Source organism: Chelmon rostratus, chromosome 1, assembly GCF_017976325.1.
Source record: "Chelmon rostratus isolate fCheRos1 chromosome 1, fCheRos1.pri, whole genome shotgun sequence".
Lineage (NCBI taxonomy): Eukaryota > Metazoa > Chordata > Actinopteri > Chaetodontiformes > Chaetodontidae > Chelmon > Chelmon rostratus.
In genome coordinates, this window is record NC_055658.1 from 2,998,905 (window position 1) to 3,026,129 (window position 27,225).

General features: G+C 41.9%; 2 protein-coding genes across 2 annotated transcripts; one reads left to right on the forward strand and one right to left on the reverse strand.

Annotated features, from left to right (window-relative positions):
* Positions 1–4,042: 4,042 nt before the first annotated feature.
* Positions 4,043–8,967, reverse strand: lins1 (lines homolog 1). The gene is made up of 7 exons (XM_041939287.1): positions 8,959–8,967; positions 8,421–8,783; positions 8,233–8,322; positions 7,959–8,091; positions 7,074–7,673; positions 6,436–6,622; positions 4,043–4,868 (listed from the first exon to the last, which is right to left on the reverse strand). Exons 1-7 carry the CDS (start codon positions 8,965–8,967, stop codon positions 4,043–4,045), a joined length of 2,208 nt encoding a protein of 735 aa, XP_041795221.1.
* Positions 8,968–10,284: 1,317 nt separating this feature from the next.
* asb7 (ankyrin repeat and SOCS box containing 7) lies at positions 10,285–24,557 on the forward strand. The gene is made up of 5 exons (XM_041934823.1): positions 10,285–10,503; positions 11,243–11,347; positions 13,357–13,568; positions 15,432–16,037; positions 22,436–24,557. The coding sequence occupies exons 2-5, from the start codon at positions 11,310–11,312 to the stop codon at positions 22,573–22,575; spliced, it is 996 nt and encodes a 331-aa protein (XP_041790757.1). The 5' UTR covers positions 10,285–10,503; positions 11,243–11,309; the 3' UTR covers positions 22,576–24,557.
* Positions 24,558–27,225: the final 2,668 nt, after the last annotated feature.

Genomic DNA, 27,225 nt, shown 5'->3' on the forward strand with positions numbered 1-27,225 from the left:
AGTATATACAGCAAATGGCAGTGTGTAGAAAAAATTTTTTTTTAGCTGTACAGTGTAATGGCATGTGGCAGGAAAGATACAGCAATGACAAACTGTCACTTCAACTTCCTTTAGACTTTACATTTAAACTGAAACTTCATCAGCACTTCCATTTTAACTGTCTCTTCATCTTCTGACTCTTCCTTGATATCCTCAGCTTTTGCTGTAATACAAACAGACATTTCAGGAGCTCCTATAATGAACTACAATTGTTTGTCAAACTGCATCCGAAAAATTAGATTATGTAGTTTATAATCTGTGATTTACAACCATGGGATTTTCACAAGTCTAATATCATTTCCATTGATGTTCATTTTGATTCTCTTGCAGACTGATGTCTTAAAACAGTGCATATAAACTGAGCAGGTATGCTGGCTTTGCAGGAAGGTGGGTGTGTCATGCACTGACAGAGCAAACAGTGGAACACACTGTCAAGCCAAATCAATGGAGCACTTTGGTTACACTCTGAGCTAATGATTAATATGACAGCCAGATGGAAAGGCACCTGGAAAGATCCGATTGAAACAGAACCACAGAAACAATTCAAAAAAATTTCTAACACGTGGTATTTCTCTTTCTTTCTTACATAACCTCTGTTGTGTTTCTGTTTCATTTGATACTCAAACATACTGCAGCAAATACAGCATATACATATACAGATGGGTGACAGAAAGGTAAAGTGTTTGAGTGAGGTGTTATGGACATAGAGCAGCCATCGAATGAAGCCTATTTTACAAGTAGTGGGATTTAGTGTGATGCTGGATGTCGAAACACATCTTAGAGCAGCTCTCAAACATTAAAACCACATATCTCAATTACAAATGATCAGAATTTGGAAGATTTTTGTAAAAAAAAAAAAAAAAAGAAAGAAAGAAAGAAAGAAAGAAAGAAAGAAAGAAAGAAAGAAAGAAAGAAAGAAAGAAAGAAAGAGTAACAAAAAAAGAAATGAAAGAAAAAATAGGAAATTTGCATGATACTGATCAAAGGGAGGACGTTTGTATTTGATCTCATAAAACAACTGCTTCTCACTTCTAGAGAGAATATGCAATGTATTTGCAGCATTTGTCAAATACAAAAACATTCAATATACATGTCTGCTTTGACTTAATCCAGGCTTACGTGGAATCTATTTTTTCCCAGACTGGCAGCTGGTTCACCTTTATCATTTGGAACTAAACCCAAAATACTCCCGAACAGCTGCCGAGACATTTTTCTGCTGAGCTGCCTGTTCCCACAGTTGAGACTGACCTCTGGTGGTGAGTGCTGTGCACTACAACACATCTCCTCAACACATAAAGTTGTTGAAGTTTTACCTGTTGACTCTGTCGGCTGTACCTGACAGTGTTAGCCAAAGTCAGCCTGTCGAGTTACATGATGTCAAATGCTGACGGGACATTTTCTGTGGCTCGGGGGTGTTGATGAAGAAAGTTACAGCGGTTCTTCAGACAGCGAAGCTGCTGATGAGGTGTGTGTGTTTGATGAGAAGAGTCGAAGCTGGAGGCGAGTGACGGGGGGTGGGTGGAGATTGAGGTGGAGACTACTTAGATCTGCACAAACTACATGAAGGCAAAGGTGAGTTACATCTAAGCCAGTGGAAGGCATGAAGGGATTTCTGTTAGTTTGATGAATAGACATGAGTTTTGGGTGGTTTCATCTCCATCACCACGCCACTCTGAAACATATCCAATCAGGGTAAACCGGCCACCACAAGTGATAAGTCTTACAGTATCCACATAAGCTACACCTACACACATGGATTGTACAGAGTGGAGAGAGTCTCTATTGCAGAGTAATGTCCAAATGTCAGTGATGATGTGGCTCATTTTTCCTACAATAGCCACTTGGAAACTTCTTTATGCTTCTGTTAAGGAACTCAAAGCACTTGTTATATATATAAATATTATTTTATCTTCAATTCTATATTCTATTTACCCACATATTCCTGTCCAGGTTTACTGGGGCTGGAGCCTGTCCCAGCATGCACTGGGTGGAAGGAGGGGAGACATCCTGGACATTACTCCAATCCATGGGAGGAGTAAAGGCTCTAACATATTCCAAAAGGGTCTGTGGACATCCAAGAGGTTTATACTCCACTGAATGTCCATATAAGTGCATGTGTCCTTACGTGGTTTGTACAATTTCAGCAGCCATAAATGAGAGTAACAACACCAGGCTGAACAGCAGTTCACTGCCTTCTCTCAGTGTCAAGTCTGTTTCAGCAGAGCCAGCATCACTGGGATGGGACATACAACAGTCAAGATGGGACATAAGATAGATAAAAGTCTGAATATTCATCTCCATGTCAGCTTGAAACACAACAGGCAGCTGAAAAACAAAACGAAACAAAAAAAACAGAACGCATCAAATACTTGACATGTTGTCCATAGAGCCCCCTAAACAGGAGGATTTTACAGAGGAGGAAGGAGAGCCCAGACATCTTGTTGCCATAGGGACAAGACTGGCTTCTGTTTTGTCATCGCTGAGCTCTAGTAATCTGCCTAAATGAGATGTAGAATGGAATAGCGTCTGTGTGGCAGTGACAGGAGACACCATTAAAGAGACTTATTACATGCCCACAGGGAAACAGAGCACCTGTACATCACTGCAGCAGAGTGAGAAGCTGAACAACTGCAAGTCAGCAAAACAACCAAAAAAAAAAGATTTGTCAGGGTGTTAAGTCGCTCTGTACTCGTCTTCCTCTGACTCTTCTTCAGACAAGTATTTCAAACCATTCATGTGTTCATAGCATATCGTGCATATATATAAAGCAACATTTGTCCCTTTAATTTGCCCTTTTTACTGTTTATTATCTGTTAGTTGGTTTCTTTATATGATGTGGGCCTCCACATTACATCTGACCTCTCCTGGTCCATGAACACCTCCCGCCTGGTGAAGAAGGCACAACAAAGGCTCTTCTTCCTCAGGAAACTGAAACGGGCTGGACTCTCCTCTCGGCTGCTCATCAATTTCTACAGGGCCACAATTGAAAGCATCCTCTGCCTCAGTGTGACAGTGTGGTATGGCAGCTGCACGGCACAGGAGAGGAAACAACTGGCACGGGTGGTTAAAACTGCACAGGGCATCGTGGGCCGCCCCCTTCCTGACCTAGACTCTATATATGAAGGCTGGGTAGGGAAGAGGGCCAGATCCAGCCATCCGGGCCACAGACTGTTTGTACTGCTACCATCAGGAAAGTGGTACAGGAACATCCGCACCACCACTAACAGACAGAGGGACAGCTTCTTCCCCAGAGCTGTTAGAGCTATCACCCCCAGCAGCCCCTCATGGAGTGACTGTGAGGACTATGAGCCACTGCACACGGCACTTTACACCTACACCTACACCTGCACCTGCACCTGCACCTTCTGTGTACTTGACTTTTAAGTACACACATGCTTAACTAAATGTCAGCCGTTTGCATTCAGTATATACATTTTAGTATATTTCAGCTGGTATATTTTATTGCTTATTGTTTAGTATATTTTTATTGTCTATATATATATAATAATATTGTATATTTTCATTTCTGGTATATTTTTATTGCATTTAGGAATATTTTTACTGCATGTTGATTTATTTTGTTCTAGTATCGTAATTTTATTTTATAATCTTTCTTATTATCTTGTTTCTAACATGGGGGTTGCAATGCAAATTTCATTGACATGACATGTTTAATGACAATAAAGAAATCTTGAGATCTATATGGTCTGTTCCCGTATCAGTTACCATTTGCATCCCGGTGTTGGTTGTTGTGCCACTTCTGCCACACTGACTGAGAGTTTCTCCTGGAATACAAAGATCGAATTAAAGCAGGATCAATAGATTTCTGGACAACTGATAATAACTTATGAGAGTTATGGATTCATTTTCATGCCTTAATGCCTTAAGTGTCTAACAGACACATAGACTCTCATACAAACCAAACAATTCTCCAAACAATTTAGATTTAGCTTTCACGTCGCCACACAAAACAAACAAAACAGAAGTTATGTAAAGATCTTCATCATTTATTGAAATGTGACAGGAGTGATTGCTGGGAGCAGTTCAACACTTGTGTTAAGAGCTGTAGGAGTGAGGAGGGGTTGTATGGGAAGAGTTTCTTTGTCTGCAGCCTCGTCACCACCTCCCTGAGCTCGGAAAGACAGCAGACGGCTCTGGCTGATGTGTCCTGTCCTGCCACAGGTGCCATGTTTGAACATGATGTTTGCTCACTGTGGAACACCTGCAGCACTGACCCGTCTGCTCCTCTGTCCGCTGTGGAATAATGTTGACTCAGTAATCCTGCTGAGCGAGAGGATTCATATTGTCTCTGTCTGATAGGTACTGGTGCTCCACTGAATCTACCTCTGTCACATCCAGACATCCACGGTTCATCCTGAGAATCCATGTTCTCTGGATCAGACTCGTCAGAGTCAGCGTAGTCTACAAGGCGGAGCCCAGTGTTCAAACCGCTCATTTCCACAGGTGAAACAACACCTGCGGGCTGGACACAGGAGCTGACGTCAGCTTGATCTGGCTCTGTTTTATATGTCAGTGCAAACATCCCACCACCACATGAGGCAGCAAGCGCCTTCTGCAGTGAAAGATGACGGTCTGACGTGCTGATTCGTCCACAGGCTGCAGCGAAGCCCTGCCCGTCAGCTCTGAGGTACTTGAGGTAGCGCACGAAGTACTCCAGAAAGCAGGTTTCGGTGGAGATGAGGAAGTCGAGGAGGATGCTGTGGTCGAAGGAGATGCTCTGAAGCAGAAGCAGGAAGTGGCAGTGAGGGTTGCAGCCAGAGGCGCAGGCCGCCTCCAACACAGCGAAGTCATCCAGCCCAGAAAACCGTCTGCAAGGAGAGGCAAGCAGATCAGTTAGCGCACTCTGAAAACATGACACCTGCCTCCTCTGGACTGAACCAGCTCATTTCATTGGTTGGTTTCTCACCCTGTTCACTAAACTACAAACTGCAGCATTTCTCTCAAGCTGTTGATAGTTTGGGATTCCTCTGGTCAGTCTTCATTGTCCATGTCAGAACTGTGACATCACATCCTTTTTCAGGGCTCACTGTGGAGTCATTGTGTAGAACTGATGGCTAATGTGACCAAACCTTTCATGACTCTAATCACCTGTTACAGTTCGGTTTTAACGAAAATCTGCCTCAAATGTGAGCCATGTGTCTGCGTCCCCCAGTTCATCAGTTCAGTTACATCTGCCTGTGCAGGTGTTTTTAACAATTCTTCATGTCGACAACTGTACTAATGTGTGAGCACGCTGCCTGTAGCCATTTACAGTTTGGAGTGTTTAAAAATGTCGACTGGAAGAGATGAACTCCCGCTCTGCTGACTGAGACATCCATCAAACCTCTATTAGTGTTTATTCTGACGACTTCGTGATCACAAAGTAAAGGTCAATGACAGCAGCCGTGCTGTGTGATCAGTCACATCCATGAATCAATGTGACACTCTTTCTGCTGAGCGCGTCAGAGTGCATCCTGGGCTCATATCAGAGGAAAGCTGGATGTCTGCTGTGAGAATGGAGAAGGTATAACCCCTGGATACATTCTCAAACCATCCACACACGCACACACGCACACACGCACACACGCACACACGCACACACACACACACACACTAGCCTCTTCAGTTTATAGTCTATACAGGCTCTGAGCCACTGCAGGCTGCCATTTTATCGTTCAGAAATTAGTGCTACAATAGCACATAAAAGCATTTTTGATGGTGCTGATGGTGCTGATGTGCAGCTGTCTGTGCTTATTAAAGCTGTGGAGATGCAACACAGGAAGAATCAAGATGTTTCCCTGCTGGGGGATAAAACAGACATTATAATGACAGCAACATGGCTGTGCTGCAGCAGCACAAGCTCATTCTCCCTTTCATTTGCATGACAGCAAGTTTTCACTAACCCAGACCCTTCTAGACTGAAATACTTCATTCACCCACTCTGACATAGTTTTGGTTTCCTGTATTCCCGGTGCTGTCGTGCTGCCTGGCACATGGCGCTGATCTGTGTCTTTTGCCCCAGCTGGCAGTGAGCACAGCTCATAGCTCTGATCATGTGACGAGAGCAACAATGTCTTTTCCTACTGCTCCCACATACTGGCTTTATATACATAATTTTGGCCTGAACTAAATGTTTAACCCTTAATAAAATTATTCGGCTATGTCTCTGTAAAGCAGTTTTCAAGGCTGTAATGTGCAGGATCATGCTGCCTTCAGAAACTGCTAACTTCGATTGAATTCTTCTTTTTAAGGATGTGTGAATGCTATTTGAGATGATTATCCACCCCCACATCTCGGCATGAATATGGTCACATTTAATAACAACATAAGCCATTAGAAATCCATATGAGCTTCCTATTAACTCTGTTTGCATGTTTGTCTGTGTATCTGCTGCACCTGTGATGAAGGAATATGGAAAGCGAAGCCTTCGCTGCCTCCATCATGTCGTCGTCCTGTTCTCCAAACAGCAGGCTGACCCAGCAGCAGAGGTGAGTGACCTCCATCAGCTGGACGCTGTGCCTCTTCAGGAAGCCCCACAGACTGCGCAGACAGCCATGCACCTCCGCGGCACCGTCCACGCCTGCTGTGGGACAACACAGGGAGGGTATCAGCACAGGGACTCGTCTCATATGTGGGAGGAGCGCCCCCTGCTGTGGAAATGCCGTAACACAGGGTGCCCAGAATTGCTCTTCTTCCTACAGAAAGTATCTGACTTTGCACTTAACAACACAAGTGTCTGAAAAGACACACCATCAAGACCACAGAGCAGGATCACCAAAATCGACAGAAAACTTTAAACCTGAAATAACTTCTTTTGTTTGGCTTCTCAAGAGCAGCGAGCATTTGGAGTTGTGTCTCTGGCTGTCTTATAATCTAGTAATATTTCCAATCAAATAATTCCTCCTTTTTAGCTCTGTTTTTGATGTATTTGACTCTTCACATTACTTCAACGTTCACCTCAGCCTCAATGCTTTCCAGCGCCAACTCAATCCAGCGTTAAACACATACGCTTCATACTGTGTCCAGCCCCTCACCTGCTCCACCAGCAGTTTGGACGTGAAGCTCCATGGACTTGAGAAGAAGCAGGCTGACAGCTCTAAGCATCACACAGTCCGGTTTCTGACCTCCGTCACCTCGGATGTGTCTGGTCCCCCCAAAGAACGAGGCAGAATCCACCTGAACTGTCTGTAACCAGCCAGCAGCCACTGCTGTTAACACACTGCGAGTCAGCGTGCTCATATCAGAGTTGAAGTGTTCATGCTTCAGCCCAGTGAACAGCGTTTCTCCCAAAGCCCACTCCTCCCCGGCCTTCTGAAGCACAGCTCGCTTTAGAAGCAGCAGCGCTCGCTTTTTCACAAAATACTCTGAGGAGCAGCTGACTGTTATCAGGAGCGCTGAGGAGTGAATGTGGGTTAATCTCTGACTCTGCAAACAGACATCAGCTCCACATATTCCACTGGATGCAGTCAACACCTCCAGCAGGTCCAGCAGGAGGCAGAATGTTGTTCTCCAGTGTCTACTGCTGGTAAAATCTATCCAACGCTGCATTGCCTCTTTTCTCTCTTCAGGGAGGAACTTTGAACATAAAGCACTTAGGCTGGAGTCAAAAGCTGCAAGGAGTTTGCTGAGGACCTCTGCTGGAAGAAAATGCATGCGGTCAAAAAGAGAGATCAGAAATATCTTTAGATTGAAGATTAAACGATTGATTAATAAATCCACTCTGCAGATCAGCTGATAAGTCAATAATAATTAGCTGGGGCACTAAAACAAAAGTGTACTTTATCTTATCTTGTATGTGCACATACACTTGGCCTGTACGGCTGATTCTGTCACCATTGCTATGAGTTCACACATCAGCAGAGTCTGGCTCACAGGCAGATCCACTCACAGAGTGAATGCACTGAATGAAGTGGCCTTACCTCGATGAGCTCCTTTCAGAAGTCTTTTTAAGACCTCTGTCAGTGACCACAGACAGGCGTCCAGTTCAGTGCCGGGGGGCGAGCCGTGGAAGGCCTGCAGACACTTCTGCTCCCAGGCCGGACTGACAGTGCCCTGAGGAAAGAAAGTATACATTCAACACATTTAATGTTAGTTCTGACAGACCGGTGCTGATGCACACAGTTAAACACATCCTCAGTGTTGTATCCTGGAGGTTGCTGCTAATCACTGCACTGATCGCTAAAACTGACTCACAGTTTGGTGGAGATGGTAGAGAACACATGTGGATACGCTCTTGGCAGCCAGATGTGAGATGATCTGGTCCTCAACCTGGAACTGGTGGACCTGCGGATCAATGGGCTTCTTAGGCGTCACTGCAGAAAATATTTTTCATGATGAAAATGAATGTGTTTCACTCATCAAGCGGAGAGCGGGGCACTCACAAGCTGCGACATCAGATCCATGTCTTTAAACAACACCCTGAGGAGCTCCACGCAGTACAACGCGACTGCTGGAGCAAGGCTCTGAGACGATAGGCTGGAGGTGATCTTCTCCACCAGAGTCACACTGATGTAGGTCAGCTCCAGACTGCTGTCATGCCAGGACCCTGCAGCAGCACGGTCTCGGTCCCGGCCGGGCAGTCCACACACCCCGGAAATGATCACACCCGCCACATCCGCTGCACTCTGCGTGGGACACGATCCCGCCTGGAGACACCTGAACGCGTCTGTCAGACAGTCAAAGCGCTCTCTCACGGTGAATCGCTCTGTGCGGCTCGCTGTCAGCTCCATGCTGCTCACTCTTCCCTGTACACCAGCCACGTGACACACGCGGAAGCAGCGCTCCAACCAACCAATAACGAGCTAAGACAAGTCGCCGACAGTGAGCCAAATGAAACAGGATGTATGCTGCAAGAGCCTTCAAAATAAACGAGTTCAGCTCGTTAGATTCGCGGGGGACTAGATATCGATAAATAATCACTTGAATCATGACAGTAGACATGGACAGACGCTAAGTGTTCCTAAAAGGTAGAAGGATAAGAAAATGTTAAAACGTCGCCAGTAAACCTTTATTTTTTTGTCGTAAAAACTATACAAAGGAATTTCTAGCGATGACCGGAAGTCTTCGTATTTTTGTATTTTTCAAACAACGACAACGTATTTAAATATCGTTAAATATTGTTAACCGCCTACTCATAAAGAATAAATGTTCAGAGTAACTTGGGAGGTGTATAAACATGTAATATAATTATACAATGAAATAATGATACAAATTAAAAACATTTTATTTAAATCTTAAATAGTTTTATAGAGGTGACACTTAACTCATCTGTTGTTCTTTTACTTTACAATTTCTGAGGAACATCTCAAGTTGTGCACAAATAATATTTATAATCCATCACCACATCAACATGGTCTTGACATTTATGCTGAACTTTCCTTTTCATGATATACAACACTGAATTGTGTTCAATGTCCTAGTTCCAATGGCCTAAAAAACCCTGTCTTTCCGATGCCTACCTCTGTACCGTTTCACTCTAAAGGGGATTTTATTGGTTTACTGTCTTTCTCCTTAATTTCCAACTTTTCATTACTCTTTGCTGCATTGATGAATTTTCCCAAGTTTGACTCATTTTCCTTCTACCACACCTGCTGGTATCCAGCAGAAGTGTGTATCTAACTCCACTTGCTGCAGCTTAAATAAGATCATATGAATTTCAATCAAAAGTTCATCTCTCTGTTTGTGTTCATTTGAAACTGTGGCTTGTAGCAACTGAATCTGTACAAGTCACTGCTTGATTGGTTTAACCTATGCTACGCACTGAACACTATGATCATGTTTCCTTTCTGACGACTCTCTTCTGTATGTAATAGTTGTCTTTACACTGGGTTGTGGATATATCCATGAGGAAATGCTTGCAATAACTGCTGTGCTGGACTGCATGGCACCTAATTTGTACTCTTCTAATTTCTTAGTTGTTTTCTGTCCAAATCCTTTAGCAGACTATTTTGTATAGGCATACTCCCGTTCCTTCTGTGTAGAAATTTCCATCACCACCTCCATGTATTCTTAACTAGTTTGAAATGATTGTTTGATTTTCCACAATGTAATGTTGTGTTTCAAAAGGCTAAATAAAAAGTCTTCCCTTGAAAGCTGCATTTCTATTCAGAGTTTTTTGTTTTGTTTTGTTTTCCAGATTTTGCAAATTAGTTCTGCAGCCGGTGCGGTATTGAGGAAATGACGCTTTTATTATGAAGGATTAGAGGCGGAAGCCTAATTGTTTTTGCTGTCGGGGTCAAACTGATGTGTTCACAGAGAGACTTTGTTGTTAAAACTGATTGTTCAACAGAGAAATGATGCTCAACAATGCTGAGACTGACATTTAGGGAACTTTTCATATACAACGCTCGCAGTTTAGTGTTGGATTTGATTTGAAAGGGACAGAAACATGCAGCTTTGACAACTCTAATTCTTCCCGTCTGGAAGCTGATTGGCTAAGTTAAACATCGGCTCAGTGTCTGTCAAGTAAGTCTTTGTTTTATAATATCAAAGCTGTTGTGTTTGTCAGTAAATATGTGGAATCAGCTTTAGTGTCGACCCACCCGCTCTGTTGGGGTTTATGTGTATACAACTCTGCAAGTACAAAAAGTCAACACAAGCTAGCGAGCTATCGCTACTGAGTTTGTTAGCTTGGTGGCTAACCAGCGTTAGCTAAGAGCCTGGGATAAATACAGCCTTAAACCAAGGGGTTTGTCCAGCAACCTCGCTTTCAGTCCATGTTACACATGTGAGAAACGTTTTGTCTTCTTCTGCTTGTTGGGCTCCCCCGTTTTTTGTTAGATATCGTTATCGTTGTTTACTTGTGCGTGGTTTGCATTGTTGGTGATGTTAGCAAATAAAGCCATTCTATTGTCCATTGTTTTTCTTTTTTCCACAGCCGGTTAAGCTAACCAACTAAACATTGAGTGTTTAATGCTGCAGAGTTTCTGTCTTTTTGCAGCATTTTAGTCTTTTGGTTTTAACCCTTATTTTAACCCTGAGTTATTTCTATTAGCATGTTGTGTATTTGCAGCATTCCTGACATATAAAGTTGTTGTTGTTGTTTTTTATTATTGTTATCTTTAGTGGTAGTGTTAATTTATCTATAATCATTCCATAATATTCTGTCAGGTTTAATTGGGTATATTAAATCAAAGTTCATGATTTGATCATTTTGGTGTTTACAGCTCACTTCTGGATAGTGACATTGTTTTGTGTGTTGCAGGAGCAGCTATTGAAGACAGAGTGCCTTCCTGACAGTGCAGCTGTATATTTACAGGTGCAGCTCCGATATGACTAAGAGAAGCACGTCTCTTCAGCTTGTCAAAAGGTCAGGTTTGCTTTTTTATCATACTGTCCTTTTATGTGAGAGTGGTCAACAGGAGAAGTTCAATATCTGAACAGAATAAGTCATTACTATTATTTGAACTTCTCATGGTTGTTTTTCTGTCATTAGCTTGACATTAGACGTGGTTCAAGTCAGGGTTAAACCTGTGTTGTCATGTGATCTCTGAAACTCCATGCCTACGTCCTCTGAACCTGTGGTTTGCGCTGCACATGCTGTATGGTTTAGGGCCTGGATGATACACAACCCTGCGTAGGTGGGTGTGTTGAGTTAAGTCCGCACAGTGATAAAACTTATACTTGTGGATGGTCAGCGAGTGCTGACCTTTGTGGACATGAGTAGATGTCAAATGCAGCGCTACACGAGTATAATTGCTGCTTTCGTGTAGCAGCTGCTGTGTCCTGTACAGATCACCTTATTGCCACTAGAGATAATTGAATTGGAGGTTTAACTTAAACCTGCTGCGCACCTCTTTAACTTTTAAGATCATCAAGTTCATTATAAGGACAGATTTTAGCAGCTTGAGTATGTTTAAAAATGCATCAATCTGTCACTGTGTGCGCTCTCATGAAGCCACACTGGCATCTGATTTAATTGTGTAATTACATTCATAAGATGTCACCTCTGCCTCATTTTAGTTTTGTCTGTAAGAAGGGGTTCACAGGTTATTTAACAAATAGCCCTGCATGAAAAATGCAGGAGCACAAGACTAGTCACTGCTGACACAAGGTCTGTATGCAGGTGCCACAAAAGCTGTGCAGCCAGTTGAGGCTCTAAGTCACAAGGGAAAAAGAATCATAGATGTACTGTAAGACCAGTTCCCATTTCAACTGCAATGTAAGCTAATATATCTGAGCGAGTATTAAAACAGCAGGAGATTATAAGGAGTTATTTTTGTTCTACGATATTATTTAAATTTCTATTAAAATTCAGCATTAATGCATTTATTGTCATGGTCAAAAGTGCAACTAGACTATATGATAAAACAAACTGCAGATTGTTCCACATTTCTAAAAAAAAATGTTTTAGCAGTTAGTGATATTGTCTGCTGCAGTGGAAAATCAGAAAAGTAAAAGCTGACACCAATTTTTGTAATGACCCTTCTCTGTGAATGATGAATGTGCAGCATTATATCTTAAAAGGTCATTTCAGTTTAGCTGCGGTTTAACTGCCGTTCAGATGAACCCATACTTGTTTTACTACAACACTTAACACAGCTGCGCTTTAGTGCAGATTTTTGCTGAACTTGTTTGAACCCACAGGTGAGCTGGTAGGATGCTGAGTGACATAGCAACAAATAGCACATAGCAACATTTTTATGTTTTATCAAGTATTGAATGTGTAAATAGGCTATTAGGACATATCAGAATAAGTTTACATCGACGTCCATTCTGATTGAAAAGTGGTGATGCAGACTGGAGCTTCTTCCCTCATAGATGATCTTTGGCTGAGCACAGACACTGACTGCAGACAGCACTTAAACCAGAAAACAACCAACTTTAATTTAGGCCTGTAATCAAGTTACTGCTACTATGACCTGCTGTTGGTTATGTTTGTCATTTAGCAGGTGAAAGTGACGGCCCTGGCTAAAAACGAGCAGCTGCTATCTGACTGTTTTTTGTTGTATTTCGATCCGGTTTATTTTAACCGATACTGATCCATTAAAATGTGCCCAGATGTGCATCTGCTCCGATACAAATATTTAGGATTGGTTTGTTCAATCTCTAAGCACATGTAAAGGAAGGATCCCTATTCAATGCAGATTTTTATCTTAAGTGTTGAAAAATGATGATAGGCTGATATTTTATTAGCTGATTTTTTAAAAACCCTAAAATGTCTTAGACAATGTTCAATGTACAATATGTGAAACATGTAAATCATTTTGGGTGGTAGAACATTTTCATAGCATATCAAGCAGGTTGTGAGCAGCCGGCAGGTGAGTCAGACACTTCAGTTCCGACACAGATGAACATTCCCCTTCTGAAATGTGACAGGATGCTGAACCATCACTGCAGAAGGAACCCTGAGCTTCATGAGGAGCTGCAGATCCAGGCTGCAGTGGCAGCAGGGGATGTCTGCACTGTCAGGAGAATGCTGGAGCAAGGCTACTCACCTAAGATCCGTGATGCCAATGGCTGGACACTGCTCCACTTCTCTGCTGCCAAAGGAAAAGAGAGATGTGTTCGAGTCTTCCTGGAGCATGGAGGTCAGAGGCTTCATCCTTTTTTTTGTTTTGTTTTTTGTCTTGCTGCTGATGTTGGTTGGCTGTCAGGTTTCATTTGGTGGTTAGTGTTAGTGTCCAAACACTAGAGGGCAGTGTTTTACTGGAAGATGCAGCCTTTAATTCACCTCTGTTTTAGTTGAAAGCTACTCAAGTTAACACATATAGAAACAAGGTCTTCATCTGGCAGGAACATATGGCCATTATATTGACATACAGTGAAACAGACACACTCATAAATGCTTTACATCTGCAGAAAATGTGATCTAGAGTAACCTTTTCAAAGGTGTTTCTGTCAGATGTGGTCTATGAAAATAATGCAAGCAGCCTTAAGATACACAACAACAAATGTTGCTACAACTATTAACATACAGTATGTGAGGGTAACAAATACAGTTTACCTGACAATTCACAAATGATTTTGAACAACTCAACTGTTGTTAAGCTCCAGATTTCCAACAATGCAGTCAACATCTTGCATCCTAAATCTTTGTTATTTTGTTTTGAGTCCTGGCTGAAATTTTCCCAGCATGCAAACGTCCATTTCTTCGTTCTGCTGAAAACGGTACTTGTAAATTTGAGGATGAAACAGGCAGGATTCTCCTGTAACAGTCTTTGCATTGTTCAGCACATCAGAGAGTTTGGCAGTGACCTCTGAGTGGTCTGTCACAGACGCTTAAATATTCGGGCTAGTCCCAGTATTGATAACTTGTTTTTACAACTTTCAGCCATTCATGTCATTGTACAACTAAAGACAACTATCTGTTTGCAGTGTTGGTCATGTGAGGTTAATAATACTATTCATTGACAGTATGATTCTATGGCCATTAAATGTGGCATTAATTTCCTGAACATGACATGAGGCATTCATGTTTGTTTGTCTTTTCAGGTGTAATTAAGTGCTAAATTGGACGTATCGGAGCTCTCACAAAAATCCAAGTTCCAACCATAAAACACTCGGAGTGGTGACGTGAACACTCAAAAACATGAAATTACTGTTACTCTGAGTAAGCAAGTAAAGATGATAAATGAAAGAAATGTTATTGATGACATTTCTAGCAGCTAGTGGTGCACCAACACCAGTAACACCTATTTTGTTGCAATTTGTGTTCAAGTTTCCTGTTGCTTTAGTCATATCTCAATTTGTGTGCACATGCTTTAAAGTTAAGTCATCTAAATAACTGAATGGAAGGCCTCGATTTTATCTTTCTTTGCCAGGTTAGACAAATGGTCTTCTAAGTAAACCATAAAGCCTAATTCATTTATCCTTTGGCTTCTTAGGTGCAGCGCAAAAAGCTGCAGTCTCAACACTGACATATTATCACTTAATACAGTTGTTATGATTGGAAATCTCAGGCCACCTTTCTGGAACACTGTCCAGCTGCCATTGCTAGCATAGATGATCCGAACTGTTCCTCTTAAAGTGAATATCCCTCAAAGGAAAAATTCAGTGAAATGTCCTGGAAAATGACTGTTGGTACTATTGTATGAAAATGTTGTTCTTACTCATTTAACATTAACATGAACAGTTAAAGGAGGCTTCAAAGTTTTGCATTGATGGAATCTGTTGTTGCCTTATCATAAAGTATGAATGTTTCAACTCTTAATGCACTGTAATGGTCAGAATCCTAAAGTGTTGTAGTGTACTTAGAATATAATAGCTCGAGGCCACCATATGTTAGAAGAATCAGTGTGAACTGGTGAAGCGGGTGTTTGTGGCAGGTTAGAGATAAAGTGGACTGCAGAGTCCAGCAGATCACAGGTCAAGTCCCCCACAGCTTGAAGGCACATTTTCTGCTGTATTTGCCTCTCCTCTCATTTCCACTGTTTCTACTCTCCTCTGTGCAGCTGACCCCACGGTGAAGGACTTTATTGGTGGCTTCACAGCACTTCACTATGCTGCTATGCACGGCAGAGCACGCATCGCCCGACTGATGCTGGAATCTGAGTTCCGCAGTGACATTATAAATGCGAAAAGCAACGATGGCTGGACGCCGCTGCACGTGGCTGCACACTACGGTCGAGACTCGTTTGTACGCCTCCTCCTCGAGTTCAGGGCCGAGGTGGACCCGCTGAGTGACAAAGGGACCACACCGCTGCAGCTGGCTATCATCCGTGAGCGCTCCAGCTGTGTACGGATCCTCCTGGACCACAGCGCCAACATTGACATTCAAAATGGCTTCCTGCTGCGATATGCTGTCATCAAAGGCAATCACTCATACTGCCGCATGTTCCTGCAGAGAGGAGCGGACACTAATCTGGGACGTCTCGAAGACGGCCAGACCCCCCTGCACCTGTCAGCCCTCAGGGATGATGTGTTGTGCGCTCAGATGCTCTACACGTACGGGGCTGATACCAACACCAGAAACTACGAGGGCCAGACGCCAGTAGCTGTATCTGTTAGCATGTCTGGGATCAGCCGGCCCTGTCTGGACTTCCTGCAGGAGGTTACCAGTGAGTGTCAAGCATGTCCTACAGTATTACATATAGACACATCACATGTTACCACTGTTTGTGTGAGGACGGTCCAAATGCAGCAACTAGTTATATAAAATAATTGATTGATTACTTAAAGGTCCAGTGTGTAGGATTTAGGGGGATGTATTGGCAGAAATTTAATATAGTATTCATAATTATGTTTCCACCAGTGTATAATCAGCTGAAACTAACCTTAGAATGAGCTCTTTATATCATCAAACGGAGCAGGTCCTCTTCCACAGAGTCCGCCATGTTGCACCACCATATTCACCTTTCATGTTTTTTGCGTTTTTTCACAGCCACCATAGAGGAGGCTGAGGCGAGGGGTAGTCAGTCGCAACCTTAATGCTACATGCCACTAAATCCTACACACCACACCTTAAAATTGAGTAATTTACAAAGTGCATAATGGTGGTGGTACTACTACTAATACTAATAATTAATCAAACAATTAATCATAATAATACATTTTATCTCACTGACCGTGAGGTATTAGTTACTTACTTATAGCAGCAATGGGATCAGAATCAGAATCAGTTTTACAGATTATTAGATTTATGTTAAAATGTGGGAAGGATTCCTTTTTCAAAATGCAAAATGTCTTGTATTAGAGAAATGGGTTTACTTGCCATAATGGCTGCATTTGTGTGTTAAGTGTGATGTTTCATTTTGAAGTGAACACGTGTGGATACTAGTCAGTGTTCCATGCGTGTTTGCTAATGCAGTGTGGTACAGAGAAAAGTTAATGCCCTAAACCATGACAAGAAATCTGTGACAGTGGGTGTGGTGGAGAAGAGGACTCCAAGTTAAGTTTAAAAAAAACAAAAAACACAGAAGTTGAGAAATGGTATAGAGTGAAAGAGGGCTGCTTGCCAACACAAGGTTATAATGAGCAGTGTTCAGGCACAGAACAATCCCAGGTTGGAGGAACAGGAGAGCACATTACCTGAAGCATTATGATGTAGAAGGAACAATGGCTGCATTCCTCTCCTACCCCCTGAACTTTGATATCAAAGAGCTGTGCACTGATTCAGACAAGCCCTTTCAGAGACTGCAAGCCCTCAGCCAGATCACATATCTGCTGGGTTATTGATTACAGCTCGACCTCCTGGATTAATTCATATGCCATGAAAGGCTCGTCCCACACAGAATGACAGGCAGCCAGGTCTTTTCGACCGTCCTCATACAAAGATTCCAACTGAAGCAAAACCAAAAGCTTAGACGTAGTTCTTCCAGAGAAATTTCACATGCTGTATGATATCACTATCAGTGTTTACATCCAAGCCTAGATTTATGATCTTCAAAATAATTCATTTAAAAAAGCTGTAATGCTACATCCTGTCAGAAGTGTAGTGATGACTCAGGCAGCCTGTTGACCTGAGGCTAGTTTTTGCGCTCGCTCAGTAACATTTCATTATAGTAGTTGATCAAAAATGCTTGTATTGGTTAGATAATTCTTATTCTGTGGCTGTTAAAGGATAACTTTAGTTTTTTACAACCTGGACCTTATTTGTAGCATTATGTACGCCCATTTACTCACCCAGACAACTTTGGTGGCATTTGGAGTCGTTTTGAAGAAATTAGCCCCAGAGGAGCGGCGCGTATATCCATATAATGCGAGTACTCGGGGCATCCATGCGCAGCCTCTATAAACGCATAATCTGCAGCGAAACTCGTTCATATTCCAATATTTTGTTCTGATATGCTGGTGCTATTCCCCTCTGAGCCCGTGGTGGCATGTTATCAACATTCGGCGTCTCTAGGCAACTACCTCTGACGTGGATGATGTCATTACCGAACGCCGTGAGCAGCCAGCCACAACACGGCTAACTCTGCGGCGGTCGGCTACGAATACGCAATAACGAGCCATAGCTGTGCCAAACTACAGCTAAACTGGCCGACCGCCGGCTCAGAGGGGAATAGCACCAGCATATCATAACAAAATATTGGAATATGAACGAGTTTCGCCGCAGATTATGCGTTATATAGAGGCTGCGCATGGATGCCCCGAGTACTCGCATTATACGGATATACACGCCGCTCCTCTGGGGCTAATTTCTTCAAAACGACTCCAAATGCCACCAAAGTTGTCTGGCTGAGTAAATGGTCGTATTTAATGCTAGAAATAAGGTCCAGGTTGTAAAAAACTAAAGTTATCCTTTAAGAGCCTTGTGAGGCTTCTTTCTTGAGCCTTAACTGTTTTACAAACTTCGTCATTTCAGGTATGCTTCATTATTTCCATGTTTCCATGAATTTGAGATACAAAGTTTTTCCCTGCCTTGTTTGTCAGTGTTGTGTGTTTGTTGTAGTTATCCTTGTTGTGATGTGACATCACATCTCCCTGGCAGATCAGGGTCGATAACACTGGCAGCATCCCCAAAAGTACCTGCAGCAAGTATTTAGTATTAGGGATGCCCAGATTGACCGCACACCAGTCATTGTCTCTCAATATTCAGTAAAAAGATGCCATCAGGATATCAGGATTAATGCCTTCTAGTCAGCGATTGTGGCGGGTGGTGGGGTTATCAGTGACTAATGAAACAATGACTACTTAGCTTTCTCATGTGTGTTTTATTACGTTTTTAGGTACTCTGTAGGTACTCTGTTTTGCTAATACCTCACTACAACTGAATTCCCACTCCTGAAACAAGTGGCATCCTCCTGCCTGTCTCACACCCACACACTGATTGCCTGCACAAGAGGACAGGGAGGGAGATAACGTTGCATATTTCAGTTGTCCTTCTAGGCTTACTGAAGGCTACTTGCTGCATTGCTCCGTGGGAGTTCTTTGTACTGCTCTGTTGATTGATTGGATTAAGTAACAGCATGTTGTTGACAGAATAAGAAACCAAGATGTTTGGCTTTTTGTTGTTCTTTGTTTCAACACTGTACAGCCACACAGCAAAAAACATGATCGGGGCATTCCTACTTCATATCAGCTCCTGAGCAGTGTTCAAAGTTTTCGAAACAAAAGAAGAACCTGTTGCTATATTTTGTTAACTTCCTGCTGTAGAAAAGTGATAATATTAGTTATCTTGGCTGTTTGGGTTTTGTGGCCAACATGGTGCACACCATATTGCACCATATTTTTAATAATATGCTGTTTCTCTACAGTTCAGTTTAATCAGATCATAAAAATGTATACAGCATATACTGACTGTATTGCACAGCCGTTGAGGCGTACAGGTACTGCAGTAGGTAGATGTTTTGAGATATCCACTGCTGAGACTCAGGCCTTGGATTGATATTTGTCTGAAGCGTCATGGGAGTCCTTGGAGATGGTTAACTGACTTTTGTTTTGATATCTCAGCTTGCATATGTGTCTGAGGTGAAAGAAAAGAAGTGTCCATGACAGAGGAGTCACTTTACCTACAGACTGATAACACCCGCATACATCACTTCCTGGAATCAAGGGGATTCTTCTCAACTCTTTGCATACAGCTGATAACAGAGTGGATACTGAGTGATTTAGGGAAGTGATTAGTGCCTTTGGAAGGCTGTTGGAAATTCATACAGCTGAAAGAGGAACGTTTTAAGCTCCATAATGGATGTATAGCATTGTGATATTCAGATGGCAGTCAATGACAAAATCAGATTTTTTTCTGGGCTCGGTGTATATGGCATGCATACCCGAACTCACTTCTACAGCATCCTATAAACATGAAAGATAGCTGACTGAAAGTAATGTTAATGTTACATCCACACATACACAACTCTCTATAAAGTTATGTTAGGCTTATCTTAACTTTTTTTAATGTTTGCATGCTGGCACACCTGTTCTTTCAATTTATCTTTGATGTTTGGGTAATTGTTATTTACAAGTCATAGTTGTCATGCACAATTTTAACACTGTGAAGTAAGGGGTGCTAAAGCAGCAGACATGCAGCAGAGGGACAGAAAGAAACACAGCTGTACATCTCAGTGTTCGACTCCAATCAACAGCATGGAAATACTTTACCAAGCACACACAGATTTGTTTGAACAATCATTTTCTACGTTATGTCAAGTTACATGAACAGAATTTAAGGTAGGAGAAGGAAAGACGACTCCTGCTCCATACATCTATATGATACATCTACTGCGATCAAGCGACTAGTCTGCTACTTTTTACAACTACTAAAGCACAGGAGCACACGCCCATGCAAATGTATTGGCAGTCGCTGGTTGTTGGGCAGACAGTGGTTGGAACATTTTTAATATGTTGCCCAACCTTACAGTCAGCTCACTATAATGATGCTCCTTCCTTCCCTTACGATCAGATTACCACATGTGGCCTCTGAGTGGTGCAAAGGACAACTTTGGGGACTACTCTTAGCTCCCATCCACCGGCAGACTGCAGTAGGATAGGTTTGGCTGAGTTTTGAGCTCCTGGGCTTTTGTCTCTCCTTTATGAAGCTAATGGTGGAGTGATTTTCCTTCGGCCTGGTGTTTCTTTCATCATTTGTGCTCCAAGATGTCAACAAAACTCAAGAGTACTTGGTGCTATCTGTACTTCCTTGGGTAAGTGATGCCTTGCAACCAAACACGATGTGTGCCACAGTTGCTCTCCAACCACACAGGGGGTTCGTCCCTCATCGGCCACTTCTGCTTGTTCAGTGGGGTGAAGTGGGTGCTGTAGGCTCTTCTTTCTCAGCAAAGATATGGGGAATGGTTGTAGCTTCTAGAGGTTGGTCCATGTGAGGTTTCTTTTAGGGAGGGCCCACCTTGTCTAGGCTCCTTGAGACCCCAGCTCGAAAGCTCTGGCTCTCCTCCCTTCCTGTTGCACTTCCTTTGATTCACCTTTGCCCACAGCTGGAAATGAGATGTCCAGAGACTCAGCACGCCTGTTGTATGGTGGTGTTTGCTGCCCCCTTATCTCCAGACTCTGTTGTGACAACCTCTCTGACATGGTCATTTCTAGAGTCTTTGTATGGTGATGGTGAGACTACTTTGAACTCCTCCACCATTTGGTGGGAAGCTTGGAGGTGTTCCCAACCACCTACAGAGGTGTTTGTTGATTATTCTTTCCATTCGCTCCACAGTTGTTATTGCTATTTAGTACATTGTCAAAAACCACAACAATCATGGCAACAGGCCATGTTGGAAAAGCCACACTTCAGAGGGTGCCGTCATACCACTTTCCCAGGCATTTGAGGAAGTTTTCCTCAATTAGTGGAATTGCCTCCCTTTGAACAAGCAGCCTAAATCTGTTGGTCATTTCTCAGTTTCTAATCACCAGACTCCTTGATTTCCTGGGCTTGAAAGTCATACTGGCCCAAGTGGCCCCTTTTCAAACTGTGCTGGGGACCCATCTTGCTTGGCCAAGTGTTGGTATAGTGATGATGAAATCGTCCAAAAATCCCATGATTGCTGGCTGTTGAACTCCCGAGGTGGGTTTTGGTCTACTGGTTTGTTTCCAAGCTGGTGTAATGATCAGGTCCATTCCCACGAAGAACAAACCCTTTCCCCACAGACTGCCGTTCTGCTGTCAAGGTGGAATCGCAGCCTGATGTCTTTAAAATTGGCTGGTGATCTTCTCGATGTGGTTTGCGATGTGGTAGTGGTTCATTGCTGCTTGAAAAGACACTGATTGAGCTTTTAACTTTTGAGACAATAATACACCTGTAACTGTACTAACATGGTGAAATGTGAGTCGTGAATATATTTATCATTACGTTAGTTAAGAGGAATGAGTATTTCGCTATCTATACTAAACAACTCATTAGCACATATTAGCTAGCTTTGTGGCAAACAAAGAAACTAAATTAGCGACAGATGAACTGCAAGCAGGTGTTTTGTAGAGGCTCTCAGCATTATACTGACAATGCAGACAGAAAAACAGAGCTCATTTACAGAGTAAGTTATCCATCTTACCGACTTAAAACAAATACATGTAAAACCAAGTTTGTCGACGGGCTATCTGCCACTCATTTCCTGTGCTGTTGAGGACAAAACATGACACAGGCATGGCTAACATGACTGCTCACTGTCTTATTTAGATTATACAGGAAAAGAAATGAGGGGGCATGGTTTCACAATCAAATCAGAACCTTACCATGAAGACATGTAATGGAGCTTTTGCTTGGTCAGTGGTCATCTCAGCTGTGATGTTTTCAGGCAACATAGACCAGTGTGCCACAGTACTCTCAAGTGGACAGACTGTAGTATGCAGTAGGGACACTGGTAATGAAATAGCCTAAACATGCATCTTTGGCTTTCCATTTGTTTGATTTCTATTTACTTATTGGCAGACGTGAACACCAATACCCACCTATATGCTGTAAGCTTGAATCACCTGATAAAATTACCCTGCCAATATATCCGTCAGGCTGTAGCAATGAGCTCCTGATCAGGTGTTATTCCATGTGTAATAAATGTTTCTGTTCCTCTTTTAGGACAACCCCGGACTCTGCAAGACTTGTGTCGAATAAAAATCCGTCACTGCATTGGCCTTCAAAGCCTGAAATTCTTGGAGGATCTACCAATTGCAAAGGTTATGAAAGACTATTTAAAACACAAGTTTGACAATGTGTGAAGGCAACAACAAGAAGAAGAAGTGGCGAGGGTGACTAAAAACTCTCTGCTATCATTTATAAAGACTATGCAATCACCATGCTCCTTGTCTGGAAGACATGTTCAATGGTCTGTTCTATAAACGCTGAAGGATAGTTAGTCCAGTTCGTTCATCCAGTTCAACACATTAGAAATACAATTTTCTGCTCCTGTCCCCCATTTCAGCCTTTTTACAGGTAGAACAGTTGCTGAAGAATGAAAATGGATCAAATTCAAGGAACGGTTATGATTTTTGTGTGAAAAAAAAACTCATTTGAGTGCAGCTAGCATTATTACCATTGATGCTGTTACTGTAAAAATGTGTATGATGTTAACCTTGCTGAGTCAGATTTTCATCAAGTGTGTACTTGTCAATGAATATATTTTAACCCCCACTCACCCACACTTTTCTTTTGTTTGTTTGTTTGTTTTTTTAGCCGAGCTACATATAGAAAGCTAAACTGAAATTGCTGCAGTGATGACAATTCTCTCTGCGACTCAAAATCGTATAATATTGAGCTCGGGGGATAGTGATAGCTTTAAAAACCGTTACAGGCTACACTCCCTGATTTTGTCTTATTACCCCATAGTGAGTGTAAATCCCAAAATCAGTTCGAAACTTCAGTTACTTATTACGCAAATAAAACTGCTATTGTGCCCATCATCAGCTATTTCGGAAACAGTTGACCAATGAGAAAATACTGAAGGTGAAGTAATTGCCATGTGGACACCATCTCTCATCAGCTTGCTATGTAGAAAGAGCAAAGCAGCGCGACTTTGTGTAATTCATTCAGCCTGACATGTCATATCAGGCTAAATCAATCAAGTGAAATGACAATTCAAGCTAAATTATCACATTACCCCAAGCTCACTGCTGTCGCATTGGAACTGAACCGAATATTAAAGTATCAACAGTAAGTCAAGAGGAAATTTTGAGGTTTCGTGCCGCTACCGGGTGCTGTCAGAAAACCAAGGTGTGTGATCCATTTTTGTTTCATCAAGACACAAGCGAGACGATAACATGCAGTTGAAATTAACTTCAGTGTAATGCTTAGATATTTTTGATACCATCAGTTGAACAGTGGAAGCATTCTGCATCAGTCAAGTTGCTTTGTCCATTGCTACACTGTATGTAATACATTTGAGTTTGGAGTGAGTGCACTGTGACTGAATTCTGTTCTGGAAGCACCGAATTTACTCTTTAAAGCAGTCGTTCATTGAATCGTGAACAACAAGGTCTGTTTTAGATAACACTGACACACAATCACTAGAAGCTACAGTCAATGTAAATATGTTACATGTACAACAGATATTTTTTTTTTTAGAATTTATTTAAGCAATGATCTGTGGTATTCTTAATGTATTTAAAGTTTGGAAAGTATTGTGATCTATTTGGTGTGACTGAAGTATTTCTTTTGTGTGTGTCTAAGTTGAAATACTCTGTTGTACAAGAATAATTTGGAATCAAGTGTTCTTTGTTTTCTGGCAGAAATGTTGGGTGCTTTCATAAAATTCATTATCTCTTGCAGGTAACTCTGTTGTGGAGATTATACTGTGAATTTTTCATTTTGACAACTTAGAGTAAAATGTACGATTTGGGGTTTAAATAATGCCCATGCCACAAGAAATATTTTTTTCTTTGTCTCTGCATGTGTTTAAAATGCGTAGTGAAATTATGTGGCACCTAAAGTTGGTTTTCCTAAAATGTTGTAATCACAAATCCATTCTAACAATGTTCACCTGCATTAAAATGTCAGTGTAATTTTCATATTTAAATTTGCATGTTTGTCTGCAGCCTTGTGTCAGGACATTTTGTGAAAAATGCACATTTTTGCAATGCAAAATGCAAACTGTGTGCTCCATGCAGGTAAACTGAGAGAAGTTTTCATTAGTTTGAAGCAAGACAACAAACAGGCAGTGGGTTAATCCAGAAAAATGGAAAGTGAGTGTGAAGTTCAAGGGAGTTGCGTTGATTAGATTTTTTTTTTTTTTTTTTACAAGTAACTAAAACCACAACCATAAAGATACACTCTTTTGTCCCATGTCAGGGGCTGCATCCATCAGGCTGCCTTTCAAAACTGAATTCAGTGGAACAGTTTGACAGGACCTGTCCCATTTCAAAGGCTCCTCCTAATGCAACCGTCTTTACCTGAATGTAAAGGACACAGTCAGTGTGTCCTTTACATTCAGGGAAATATGAAATCTTTGCTCGCTAAAGATCCTTGTGGAGTCTCCTTGGAAATAAACAAAGGTTGTGTTAACATTTAGTATCACTCACCAGAACACATTGTGTGTATCCTTTAGTTCTAAATGTGCCAAGTGCATTTCCTTCCTTACAGAATATTTGCAAAGCTGATTTTTGAACCACACATGATTTATATCCATGTGTATCAATCAACTCTCTTCTTCTTCTTTGCCTTTGTTGGCTGCGCGTCTTTAGCATTGCTGCCACTTGTTGATCAGTGGAACAGTGTGAAGCCCCTGGCTGGACTGACTGTGGCATCAGCCCTTTGGCCTTCCATGTGTGTCCTTGTGTGTGTGCACAAGACGAAAAGAACGGGGACCCACTCACAAAAGAAACTGCTCCTTAGTGCTACTAGTGGTCAAAAACTCCACAGTATACTTTTAATCCATCTGACAGTGGTGGTGAGACACGTTTACTGACATCTGATTCAGGACCAAGTTCCAATTTCTCACAACATGACTTCTGCTTGTCATACCAACCAATCAGACTATAGCATGAAATGCATTGTCCAACGTAACTCGCACTTCTTTTTTTAAATTTCAATTTTTTAGGGTCAGTGCTACAATTGAAGCTTGCAGCTTTAGACCTGAATCTGTATTTTGAAAACATGACTGACTGACATCTCTGCTCGCATATATAGTTTTAATTTACATCGCACACTCTGACGTGCCTTTAAATTGATACCAGAGATTGCAACCATTTATTAGGCCAACTCACGCAATGCGACATACAACAAACCTGTAGCATCACGACGATCACTCAGTTTATAGGGGCCTAATTTCATTGCTGGATGGATGCCAATGTTGCCATTGTACAGTCTGGTAGCGTATTAAGTGACCACTTCGCTCTACCAGGTGTTTTGGTCCATGTGTCAGCAGTTCGCAGTTTGGATATGATGTGAAAATGATGGATTTGGAAGATGTTTACCTTGGCTATGTACTACTTTGTCAGCTGTTTGAGACCTCTTTAAAATAGAATGACATTCTCAGTAGTATCATCTGAATTAGTTGTTGTGAGGCTAGAGTGTCTCTTTTAGTGCACAGGTTCAGCCCAGTAGCCCTCAGTCTTCCAAATGACACACCTTTGTAGGCTATGTCCACTAAAAGTGGCTGCCGCTGAAGTGGAACTATAACTAAAATCAGGAGTGTTTGTTTTTCTGCATATGACCTGGGTTTTTGGCGTATGCCCAAAAGTAGTTTTACTGTTGTCTTTAATCCAGTTGATTTGAGTATTACTACTAATTCTTTTGATGATGCATTCTGAAAACTAGAATTCTGGATGCAGCTCTCTCCTCGACTCACAAACCATTTTTATAATGCAGTATTTCAAAACCGAGGTGAAAATAAACACTAAAGGTTATTCACTGTTCATCGTGCCAGAATATTCTCCACCACATGTCAGTTCTGTTTCATGTTCCATGCTGTTCATCTTTTTGTACCTGATTCTGGATTTGATACGCCATTTTGCAGCAGCAGTTTTGTATTGTGTGTAAATAAGTCTGTCAAACATTGACTGCCTTCTCCAATCAGTTCTTCAGCAGACTTTGGTTGTCACAGTCAGGGAAACACTTCATACATGTCTTATGTGGCTATCAAATGGCTGTAAGTCTTCCACACCATTAACTACTGAATGTACAGAATATGCAGATTTTCAGATGTAAAAAACAATGTGTGAATAAACTAAAGTTAACGTTTCTGATTTGTCAGCTCTGTCTGTTTTCCTTTGTTGTTGTGTGATGAATTTACTGTGAGATATTAAAGGGGACAGACATAACAGTCCTTTTGACAGTAGCTCTGCTTTTTAAGATATATGTGCTGGGGGTCAAAATATGCATTTATACAGGACGCATTTTATTACAGCATACAGTTGATCATTCGGGACAATACACCAATATCTATAACACACAACATACAATCATTCGGAAGACATTTGACTGCTTGCATTTCTTTACCATTGAAGTTTATTGTAGCGATGTCACTGTATTCAAAGTTCACGGGTCCACTCAGTTCTTAGTGACTGAAAAAAGATCACAGACACAAAATGACCACCAAATGATTCAAAACCACGACAAAATGAATAAAAAAAGACCACAAAGATACTCAAAACAACCACAATGAGATGAAAAACCACCACAAAGTGACACACAAAGAAATACCTCATGTTACTCAAGATGACAAGGCCCCCTTGTTTGCAGTCCTTTGGGGCTCTTTCAGTCTGGAGGTCTCGCTCCTATGTAGGGGGCGTGGGGACCTTTTACATGTCTGCGCCCAGGGGCTCATTGTCTTGTAATCCATCCATGTCTGTGTGTCATACGTGAGCGGATCCAAGCAGATTCTCTATCAGCTCTGATCCTGTGGTATTTGATCATCATTACAGGAGGAAAATGTG